Source organism: Gigantopelta aegis, chromosome 2 (genome assembly GCF_016097555.1).
Source record: "Gigantopelta aegis isolate Gae_Host chromosome 2, Gae_host_genome, whole genome shotgun sequence".
Classification (NCBI taxonomy): domain Eukaryota; kingdom Metazoa; phylum Mollusca; class Gastropoda; order Neomphalida; family Peltospiridae; genus Gigantopelta; species Gigantopelta aegis.
In genome coordinates, this window is record NC_054700.1 from 26,950,313 (window position 1) to 26,963,148 (window position 12,836).

The window sequence follows — 12,836 nt, forward strand, 5'->3', positions numbered from 1 at the left end:
ATTATCTCTTTGTCTTCTTATCAGTAGTTCCTGCCATGCGCACCCGCTCGATGTTTCGGCAAACAAAAAAGTAGTTCCTGTAAATTGAAGCTTCCCAGACAAACGGATCCTAGAGAGTTGGGCTATTCCACACACACCGTGAAGATTGCGGAGATCAAAAGACTGCGCTGCCGGCCTGCGATCAATAATGGTCATATGATGCAGTCAAAGCGAAACAATGAAACTAAACAGGCTTCCTCAGATGTCAGAGTGCTATCTTAATGCGATCGCTTTGTTGTAACAAACATGTTTCGTTTAACGCAGTTTGACAGAAAAGATATCTACTCCAATTATGAAATATATCTATATATTAAAACGGCTGTCCGCTGGGGGAGGATCTTGTCTTTGTGGCGAGTGCTTTTGATGAGGGCAGGGGAGGGTCCTGGGCCTCGTTCCACGAAGCGATATTAGCACTAAGATCACCTTAAATGCAAAACTACCTAATGCACTTAAGGTGATCTTAGTGCAAAGATCGCTTCGTGGAAAGGGGCCTAGGCCCAAAAAAAAAGGGAAAAATTAGCCAAGGCCGGAGCTATAAACGTGTGTGTGTGTGTGTGTGTGTGTGTGTGTCTATATATATATATATATATATATATATATATATATATATATATATATATATATATGCAAAACGAAAAACCAGCACAGTGTGCTACATAATGATAACATGATAACGAGGAAATAAACAGAAATTCTGTCCGAACTTCCAGAAACCAATTAGTTTATAAAAGCACATGTTTTTCTTCTTGATCTCACAGTCAAGAAGAAAAACATGCATGGCGTCAGCAACGGAACGCTATGCCGTTAAAACGACCGAAGATGTTGAAGTAAAACACAAAAAGATTAATTTTGACATTCAAAGAAAACAAAAAAGTAGTAATTTAGATTTGAAATAAAAAGCATACAAAAACAGCTGCAGGATATGAAGAGTTTGGAAGTAAACTGACTGGAAGCAGGTTATTTCGAAATGTCATGAATTAAGCCCGGTTTCCATAAACTATGTAACACGCTGCAGACCAGACGCAGATATTTTGTTTCCACGTGCTTGAACTCATCTAATCAATCACAAATCAATGGCGTCTGATACTATCTCCACAAGAACAGTTTCATTAGTCTGCGACGATCTGGGTGGTCTGTGGTAATTTACGATTGGTTACACATTTTATTGGAAGCATAAGCTTACGAGACGGGGCGTTGGGCAGGAGCAAATCCTCAAATTCCAGATTTTTTTTTTTTAAACCTCTCTCTCTCTCTCTCTCTCTCTCTCTCTCTCTCTCTCTCTCTCTCTCTCTCTCTCTCTCTCTCTCCTGGCTCATGAATTCTTAAAAGTTATAACTTGTTTTTGTGTGTGTGTGGGGGGGGGGGGGGGGGGGAGATGACTTTGGGGAACGAGAAGTTTGTTTTGTTTAACGACATCACTAGAGCACATTAATTTATTAATAATCAGCTACTGGATGTCAAACATATGGTCATTTTAACACATAGAGAGGAAACACGCTACATTTTTCCATTAGTAGCAAGGGATCTTTTATATGCACCATCACACAGACAGGAAAGCACATACCACGACCGTTGATATACCAGTCATGGTGCACTGGCTGTGACGAGAAATAGCGCAATGGGCCCACCGACGGGGATCGATCCCAGACCGACAGCGTATCAAGCGAGCGCTGTACCACTGGGCTACGCCCCCCCCCCCCGGGGGGAACAGTGCACGTGCATGACGTGACCAGACATTACGTGGTATACTTACATTCAACAACGACACTGATGGCCTTGCTGACAGATGGAGATACGCCGTTGTCGACAAAACACTCATAAATATCGTCCCAGTACCGAGACACGTTGTGAATGAATAAAACCTGGCCTTCGTCGTTCAGTTCTGAAGAATACAGAAGGAGTAGAAGAACCGTGTTTAAGATGAAGACAAGGAGGTTATATACATACAGTGTAAACATTAAAATACTATACCTTCGTGCGTCTTACGGTTTGTTTTTCTTTCTTTGGGGTTGTTGATGGGTTGTTGTTTGAATTATTGTTGTTGTTGTTTGTTTTGTTTTGGGTTTTTTTTTTTTTTGGGGGGGGGGGGGGGGGGGTGTTTGTTTTTTGTTTTTTTGGGGGAGGGATTTTGGGGTTGTTGTTTTTTTTGTTGAGTTTTGGTTGGGTTTTGTTTTGTTTGTTTGTTTGTTTGGGGTTTTGTTTGGGGTAGGGGGGGGGGGTAGTGTATTATTTTTGCAATACTCACACTCAAACCATTTTAAAGTACCGCAAGTGCTATATAGAAAACATTGTAATGTGTAATTATTATCCAGCCTCGGCGGTCTCGTGATTAAGCCATCGGACATAAGGCTAGTAGGTACTGGGTTCGTAGCCCGGTACCGGCTCCTACGCAGAGCGAGTTTTAACAACTCAGTGGGTAGGTGTAAGACCACTACACCCTCTTCTCTCACTAACCACTAACCACAAACAACTAACCCACTGTCCTGGTAGCCGAGGTGTGTGTGCCCAGGACAGCGTGCTTGAACCTTAATTGTATATAAGCACAACAATAAATATAAGAGGAAGTAATTATTACATAGCCGATTATTTATTTAAATATTTGTTGATTTATCTATTTAGTAGTAATATATAGTTAATACTGTATAACGTACAGTAAAGTAAAGTTTGTTTTATTTAACGACGCCGCTAGAGCACATTGATTTTTTATCTTATCATCGGCTATTGGACGTCAAACATATGGTCATTCTGACTCAGTTTTTTTAGAGGAAACCCGCTGTCGCCACATAGCCTACTCTTTTTACGACAGGCAGCAAGGGATCTTTTATTTGCGCTTCCCACAGGCAGGATAGCACAAACCATGGCCTTTGTTGAACCAGTTATGGATCACTTGTCGGTGCAAGTGGTTTACACCTACCCATTGAGCCTTGCGGAGCACTCACTCAGGGTTTGGAGTCGGTATCTCGATTAAAAATCCCATGCCTCGACTGGGATCCGAACCCAGTACCTACCAGCCTGTAGACCGATGGCCTGCCACGACGCCACCGAGGCCGGTATATAACGTACAGAGTCTAAAACAAATATCAGCATAATGTTTATAACTCTTATTCCTGAATGTCAAAGGAATGTGGAAACAATGTCCCAGTTGGATGATTAGAAGAAGGAACTCTTTGAAAGCGTATAATGAATATATTATGACAGAACATTTTTCGAATCACGAATGACCTACTTTCCTTATGTCCCCTGCCTTTCCTGAAGTGACGTCTGAACCACGTGACTGTTGGGGCGGGAATTCCCGTAACATTGCAGACGAGTTTGGCGTTTTCGCCTTCTCGCAGCCGAATGTCGTCAGATGAAGCCCCGCTAAGAATATTTGGTGGAACTGGAATAAATAAAAGGAAAATAAATTTAAATGAAGAAATGGCTACCATGTATTTAATATTTATAATATATGATTCTGTGTCATTTCTTGCCTCTCTTTCCATACATCTCGGTGGGCGGGAGGTAGCTCAGCGGTAAAGCGTTCGCTTGATGTGCGGTCGGTCTGGGATCGATCCTCGTTGGTGGGCCCAGTTGGCTATTTTTCGTTCCATCCAGTTTCCTCTTTAAAGACAATATTTCAAAATTACAAAGTGTTTGACATCCAATAGCCGATGATTGATAAATCAATCTGATCTAGTGGTGTCGTTAAACAAAATAATCAAACGTTTTCCTAAATCAGAAGGACCGTTCACGATGAGGTACTGAGTAGTTCTTTGTCTATAATAGTCAGGTCCCATTTCCCAAAAATGTGACATGCACGGACATTTTTTAGGATTTCGTCCAACATAGATTTAATTTCAGGATGCTCAATCCAAAACAAATATGTTGGACATCTGAGAAATTATGGTTTTATGGTTCAAAATGGCCGAAAGCAAAATGACGGAAAATTGCCTATTAAAAAGCATGTAACTGGTATCCCAATGATCTTTATAGGATTTGTTTTGGCATTAACATATATCTGAATACATTTAATTTATACAAATTTATGTTGAAAATCTGAAAATGTTGTTTTATGGTCAAAATGTTGAAAAACAAGATGGCAGAAAACACAATGGCGGTCATTTGTCATAAAATGTTTAAAATCGACATCCAAGATGGCATTCTTCGGTTATTCGGGATCATCCGTAAGAGTCCATCCACTGCTGAAGGTCATGGACGGTATAGAATGGTACATGTAAGCGTGCTTTGTATGGTAATGACATAAAACAAACAGGCTCATCTGCGAACACCACGATTTGGACCTTTCAGTTTTCCAGGTAGAACATTTAGTACTTTGTCTATGCTCTCTACCCGTCAGGTCATATATTTTACAAACTAATTGTCAAAAGCATTCGTATTTGTCCTCAGTATCCACCTTTCATTTAATTTCTTTTGAAATACTATAACATATAACATGTGCATCTCAGAGCATGATAAGCATTCTGCAGCTGGTACTAAGAGGTGTGGTTCCAATGTTATATTTATAGGAATGGTTTTCTAAAATTTGTCCAATTGTTTCATGGATATTTCACATGTGAAAAAGCAACAGCCAACAGGACGGACATCAGTGTCTTACTAATATGTACAACAATATTTAGTCAGATAGTTTTGAACAGTGAATTGCATGAATTACTGTTCTGGTATCCGATTCCTCGTTGTTGGTCTTTATCGTTCAACATTTATATCAGTGTTACTACTCTACACTGCATCTTCCTCGGTGAAACCACATACACACCCACCCATGTTACATTCAATTCAGAGTCTTTATAAAAGGGTTTTAAAGAGGAAATTAGTTCATTTAACATTGCTTTCTGTTCAGTATGAGACATTGCCATCCTTCTCACGGGTTTGTATATCTCTAATGTGTGCATTTAGTTTGGTTAACAGAGACTTGTAGCGATCAAATACAACATGTCAGCATAATTCTCAAAAAAAAATTGGACTTTGAACCAATGCCTGTCCGTCAACAATCAAGATTGACTTCCCGGTTAATTTCTCGGGTACATGTGGATCTTAATAGAGTTTGTTCAAATATTGGTATTGGTAGCAAGTCATTCTTTATGACAAAATATAGTATTCACTTCCTGGCCGGCTTTGTATGCTGCAACTAGTCATTCCACTCCAGGATTGTACCCAAATTGAATTGTGTGCCTTGGGCCTTTTGACCATAAAATTACCACATAAACATTTGCGAAAGATTTCATGTAACAACTGATGAACATCTGCATGATAGACAGTGCACCATCGACTAGTTCGTGTGATCATACAGATGTATCTATAAAACCATGTAACAACTGATGAACATCTGCATGATAGACAGTGCACCATCGACTAGTTCATGTGATCATACAGATATATCTATAAAACCATGTAACAACTGATGAACATCTGCATGATAGACAGTGCACCATCGACTAGTTCATGTGATCATACAGATATATCTATAAAACCATGTAACAACTGATGAACATCTGCATGATAGACAGTGCACCATCGACTAGTTCATGTGATCATACAGATATATCTATAAAACCATGTAACAACTGATGAACATCTGCATGATAGACAGTGCACCATCGACCATGTGATCATACAGAGGTACTTATAAAACCATGTACCAACACGAGTAGAGGTACTGATCCCAGTGATCATCAATCACTGCCCTTGTAAACACCGAAACCATTAATCAAAATGTGAAATCTGCATTCTGGTTAATATTAAAGTAACTTGTGAAATTATTATATTGGACAATGTTCAGCAATAAGAACATACATCGTTGTCATATGAATATTTATTTTAATCAGTATTTCTTTTCTATGAAGATCATTAATCGCAAAAAGATTAAACGTTGAGATTGTACTTGAGATGCTAGCTTATGAGCTCTCATTTCTTTCGTCCATTGTTTTCCTACCTATACCTGATCAGCAGCTACAGGGCCAAATATATCAGTCTATCCATATTTCATATACATCGGAACCTTTCCTGTGATGTTAGATAACTTTAGTTCATAGCGATGTGTGAACCCCCTATCATGGGCATAAGATTGATACAATATTTCATAGCTCATCTCAAATTTTAAATTTGAGGTAAAGTGACCGTATGGGTATGTTTCCAACTGTTCGGATACATTAATACGGTAAATCCCTGAACGATAATGGTTAAGATACTGATTTTAGGGGTTGGAGGTTGAAAAATAGCCATATATCTTTATGAATAATAATAATAGACCAATTGAATGCCAATTATGTTGGAGGCAAATCTTTGTCATTTCTTTGTCAAGTCTGGCATGGTTTCATAATTTTGCTGATTCAGTTTAGGACATTGGATACAAACCAGACCTCGAAACATAAATGTCGGAAGAGGTGGTGGTGGTAGTGGTGGCGTGCGTGTGTGCGTGTGTGTGCGTGTGTGTGTGTGTGTATGTGTGTGTGTGTGTGTGTGTGTGTGTGTGTGTGTGTGATTGTTACATAATTATACACACAATATGTAAATATAATTGTATTAAAACAGTTTCTAATAACATGGACAATTATGAGCTAGGCCTACATTTTAGATTGCCACATTTAGATGACCTTTAAACTAGGGGAGGGGGGGTCAACGCAGACCCTGGCCCCTCTAGGCCTATATGTGAAATAAAGATATAAAATATAAATTCTTTGAGTTTAGATTCAGGGCGTCAATATTATCACCTTCAAATCCAAAGTTATATTAAGTTATTAACCAATTGATCCCCATTTCATTGATATTACCCCACCCCTCCCCCGCTAAAATTTTAGATCCGTGCTTGTACATGGTAGGTACAGACATAAATTATTTTAAAAGCTAATGTTAACATGTAGATTTAGCCTTACATACTTTTCTTTTAACTATTTAAAATACATTTTAAAAATATACAAATTCCTCTTCGAGTTCGTAACATCATTCTCCCAAAATTTCGTTTAGACGGTCGCCTCTTATTTCGATGCCTGTAAACATTATATATATATTTATATCTACATTGTTTGAAAACATAGATGTTTTCTTTTTCTATTCTAATATAGGTTTGCTGAATACAAATAAATATGTTGTCCATGTGAAAAATTACATTTAAATACGTTGTATCCAAGTATAAAAACGTGTTTTTGTTTTCGTTATTTTGACTATAAGCATTCTTTTTCAACACGTTTTTGGATTCAGCATATTTAAATTTGTTTAGAAAAGTATGTTGGTTACAACCCAAAACAAATATAAATAAAAACATGGTCTGTGAGACTCTATTATACTTAAATACAATGTATTTTCAACACAATCCTAATTTCGTATACTACTATTTGTTTTTGTCAATTTGACCTCCTAAACGAAATTTCTCAGATGGCCAACATATGCTGTTGTTTTTATTCAGCACCCCCTAATTAGGTTAGACAAGTATGTTTGATATAATCCTAAAGAAATGCTCGTACATCGATAAATAAGCGCTTTTCTTGAAAATAAGAAAATAAGGAAATGTTTTAATATTTAACGACGCATTTTCTTGAAAATGGGACCTGACTATAAGCCTTTCACAACGATACATCCTTCCTGTTCCGTCTTCAAAAGGGCTGTCACTGGCAGTTTCACATTTCAAATTAAATTTGTTTGTTTTTTTAGTCTGATTAAATGACATTCTTACAAAATTAATACTACACAATATCTGTTTCATTGTTAACTGTTTAGCTGTTTTTAACTGCTTAATGAAAAGAGACACATGAACATATTCCAATTGTTGCAGTTTTAGCAAACAAAAATAACATTTACAATATCCAAAAGTACACAAACATGCATAATTTCTTTTTCAAATCTTCCCCATAAACACCAAGATTAGTCGACTAAGCTATTACATTACTCCCACAAAAACAAATAAATGCATTCTATTAATTTGCTAAATAATGGATCTTTCGGACACTACTAATATCGGAAGAAGGGTTGTGCAAATACAGCACCCGCCCTTTCGATCCGCGGAAGCGCCTGGCTTTAGAAAAAAACCCAAAACAACCGAAGACAACACGACACAACGAATGAGCACAGTATGTATGCAAGAGACACCACTAAAATTAACGAGCTACTCTCGATTCACTAATATCAAAACCTATATTAGCTCGGCCATTTACCTTTCGACCGACCGTTCAAAATTGCGCCAAATTCCCTCAATCAAAATTGCGCACCCTTTTCTTTTTGGCATTTAACTGCTCCATTCAAATTCCATAGCACCACCACCACCCGCCTGCTACCGATTTGATCGGGCTGCTGGTACTCCCTTGCACCTGCCAGTGCAGGCGGTCCCTCCTCCCCCTCAACCCCCCCTCCCCCCACCTTTCCTGTCATGGACGACAGGCGTGCGCTACAACAGCTTGTTCTGAATGTGCACGTAAAACCCTATGACATGACATGACTGTAGTGAATGCCACGGTCTTACCTAGAACTGAGAGCTTGACCTCTTTGACCTGTACCGGGTTGGTGTTGATCTGACACTTGTAGCTGCCGCTGTCGTTGTAGCGCACGTTGCGGATGTGCAGGTTCCACTCCTTAACGTACGGCCTCTCCACGCTGATTCGCTGGTCGTCGATGTCTCGCCTGTCCTCGTGACTGATCAGAGTCGTCCGCGGGCTCACCCAGATCACCTGCCAATGTATTGTACATCACGTGACTCACACCCAGATCACCTGGCAATGTATTGTACATTACGCGACTCACACCCAGATCACCTGACAATGTATTGTACATCATGTGATTCACACCTAGCTCACCGGACAATGTTTGACATTACGCGACTCACACTCAGATCACCTGACAATGTATTGTACATCACGTGACTCACAACCAGGTCATCTCACAATGTATTATACACCACGTGACTCACACGCAGATCACCTGACAATGTATTATACATCATTTGACATACACACAGATCACCTGAAAATGTATTATAAATCACGTGACTTCCACCCAGATCATCTGCCAATGCATTGTACATCACGTGACTCACATCATAATCACCTCACAATGTATTATACATTACATGACTCACACCCAGATCACCTGACAATGTGATATACACCACGTGACTCCCACAGGGTTCACCTGACAATGTATTATACACGACGTGACTCCCACGGGGGGTAACCTGCAATATAGTATACATCATGTGACTCCTTTCTATATTAAGTCATTGTAGTTAGTTGATTAAATATATTATACTTTAAATATATTCATAACACAGTACACGTACGTACATATTTTTGCATATTCATAACAGGAATAATATGCTATTTAAATGTACATTTTAGGAACAAATATTTGTCAGCAACGAAATGTGGTGTCACTAAGTTAGATTAAATGCCTTACCGAATAGTCGCCTAGATATTCCACCGTGCAAGGTAAAATTGCTTTACTTCCGGCTGTTGACGTCACGTGTTCAGGAGTGTTGTTGAACTTTGGGGCCAGTCGAGCATAGACTGAAAACAAATAGATCATTTCAGTATTATCAGTAGCTACCCTACTTTAAACTGAGATTTTAACTTTTTTTTTTTTTTTTTTCCAATTAGCATTTCTTCAACTGTTATCTTAATCAATTACAATATTTAACCTATCGCTTGACATGACGGAATACTGCTCAATGGTTAAGCCTGGTTTCCATAAAACCGCAAAGAGGTGCATACCGACGCAGACGGACGTAGAGGCTCAGCACCAGGACCCCGTTCCACGAACGATTTTAGCGCTAAGAGCACCTCAGTGCTTAACTATCTTGTGTCCTTTAGATGTTCTTGGGGCGGGATTTAGCTCAGTCGGTTGAGTGATCGTTGTATGTATACTTGGTTTAAACAAATTTTATTAGTTGTCAAATATGCGGTATTGAAATTGGCCAATAGGCATACGCCTATGTTAAGGCCTCTACCTGCGTTTTGCAAATACATTCCCCGCGAGAGGGCCCACTGGGTTAGTCTGTGTCTCGTGCCAGCCCGTGCACCACGACTGGTATATCAAAGGATGTAGTGTAGTATGTGCTATCCTGTATGTGGGATGGTGCCTATGAAAGATATCTTGCTACTTTAGCTTGGTTGAGCACTCGCCTGATCGCAGGATCGAACCACCTCGGTTGATCCATTCAACTGACATGGGGTTTTTTTCTCGTTCCAAGCATTGCACAATAACTGGTCAAAGGCCGTGGCATGTGCTTTACTGTCTGTGGGAAAGTGCACATAAAAGATCCCATACTGCTAATGGAAAAGTGTAGCGGGTTTTCTCTCCAAGACTATATGTCAAAAGAGGGCGAGACCTACCCAGTGGGAAAACGCTCGCTTGATGCGCGGTCGGTCTAGGATCGATCTCCGTCGGTGGACCTATTGGGTTATTTCTCGTTCTTGCCAGTGCACACCGACTGGTATATCAAAGGCCGTGGTATGTGCTATCCTGTCTGTGGGATGGTGCATATAAAAGATCCCTTGCTACTAATGGAAAAATGTAGCGGTTTTCACCTTTATGACTGTGTCAAAATGACCATATGTTTGACATCCTATAGCCGATGATTAATAAACCAATGTGCTCTAGTGGTGTCATTAAACAAAACAAACTTTTATATGTCAAAATTACCAAATATTTGACATCCAATAGCCTATAATTGATAAATCAATGTATTCTAGTGGTGTCGTTAAACAAAACAAACTTTAAGATGATCTTAGCGCTGCAGATGTGTAAAGTTGAATAGGTTTCAACTCCCCTGACCTGTCGCCGATTGACTCAGACCGTCAGCGACTGTAATCCCGTAAAACGTCGGTTTGGTGTTCTGGCGTGGGCCAATTACAGACTGTGTGGGAAAAACAGGCTGTAAAGCGCTCGACTCACGTTCGATAGATCGTAGGCTCTATCGCACTTGGTGGACTTTACGGGGTTTTTTTATGTACGAACTAGTACCACACGACTCGTACATCAAAGGCAGTTGTGTGTACTGCCCTGTCTATGGAAAATGCATATAAAACATCCTTTGCTGTAGGTGCGTTTATTTTTTCCTCTCGACCAAGTAGTTTTAAAATGTGCTGCGATGCTGTTACACATTCATCCCTTGTCTAAGATCTACAGTCATGGTCCGTCAGTTAAGAATTGTAAAATGTACAGAACATGCTTCCAATCCAAAATTCGCGCACAACATAGGCGTCGGAAGATATTAGCACATTAGCAACGGAGGATGGGGCAATTATAATTATATTAATCTTTCATTTGGGGAATGTATAATCTTCAGAGTTGAGGGGAGCATTGCCCTCCACACACACACACACACACACACACACACTCACACTCACACTCACACATCACACACACATCACACACACACATACACCACACACAGACACACATCGCACACACACATCACACACACACACACACACATCACACACACACACAACACACACACACCACACACACACACAGAGGCACACATCACACACACACAGACACACACACAGCACACACACCACACAGACACATCACACACACCACACAGACACACACACACACACACACACAGAGACACACATCACACACACACCACACACACACAGACACACATCACATACACCACACACACACACAGAGAGAGACACACATCACACACACACACATCACACACACACACAGAGAAACACACACACACACACATCACACACACACACAGACATCACACACACCACACAGACACACACACACACATCACACACACACACACAGACATCACGCATCACACACACCTCACACACACACGCACAAACATCACACACACATCACACACACCACACACACACACATCACACAAACACACACATCACACACACACATCACACACACATACATCACACACACACACAGACATCACGCATCACACACACCTCACACACACACACACACGCACAAACATCACACATACATCACACACACCACACACACACACGCACACATCACACAAACACACACATCACACAAACACACACATCACACACACACATCACACACACCACACACACACACATCACACACAAACACACACATCACACACACACACACACACACACACACACACACACACACACACACACACACACACTGCTGCCGACGCCTATTAACAGCATGGGAAAGTGTAGCTTTAATTTAGAATCCACAAACAGGGAATAACCGTTATAATATAAAGACGTCTGTGAGCTGAAACATTCCAAATTACACATTCTTCTCCCGCTAAAATTTAACTCAAAACGGGATAGTTATTTTCGGAGCCGTACATTCCGAACCAAATGAACACAGCTTTTAAGAAAGTAATTTCTGTTTCAAGGCAATTACCAATAAGTCACGGCTTTAAAGATTATGTAACCTGCAAACACAGACAATAGGAATGTATTAGAAGTGCCAGTTTCTTGAATTTTGTTTATTACAATCTGAGGATAAACAACAAACATGAGCTGAAAACACCTGTGTTTTAACAACAAAGAGTACCACGCAAAACACGTACATGAAATACAAAATAATTTAAACAGTGAATGAATGAACAAATGAACGAACGAACGAACGAACGAAGGAACGAATGAATGAATGAATGAATATTTAACGACATCCAAGGATAAAAATACACATCAGCTATTGGCTGTCAAAATAATTTAATTTAATTTAAACAAATCTGTCATATGTGATAATCTGTTTATTAAATTCATCATATGGCTACTAAATAATATAAAATTATGTAATATTTATACATTTCGTCAAATATAATAGACAGTTTC

General features: G+C 39.7%; 1 protein-coding gene across 1 annotated transcript in view; it reads right to left on the reverse strand.

Annotated features, from left to right (window-relative positions):
• The window catches only part of LOC121387933 (protein amalgam-like), a 34,888-nt gene that overhangs the window by 6,503 nt on the left and 15,549 nt on the right, over positions 1 to 12,836 (reverse strand). The window contains exons 2-7 of the mRNA XM_041519131.1: positions 10,795 to 10,855; positions 9,418 to 9,527; positions 8,489 to 8,693; positions 3,266 to 3,418; positions 1,793 to 1,921; positions 138 to 175 (exon numbers count right to left, since the gene is read on the reverse strand). Of these exons, the coding sequence (XP_041375065.1) occupies positions 138 to 175; positions 1,793 to 1,921; positions 3,266 to 3,418; positions 8,489 to 8,693; positions 9,418 to 9,527; positions 10,795 to 10,855 (696 nt within the window). The remainder of the gene's footprint in view (positions 1 to 137; positions 176 to 1,792; positions 1,922 to 3,265; positions 3,419 to 8,488; positions 8,694 to 9,417; positions 9,528 to 10,794; positions 10,856 to 12,836) is intronic.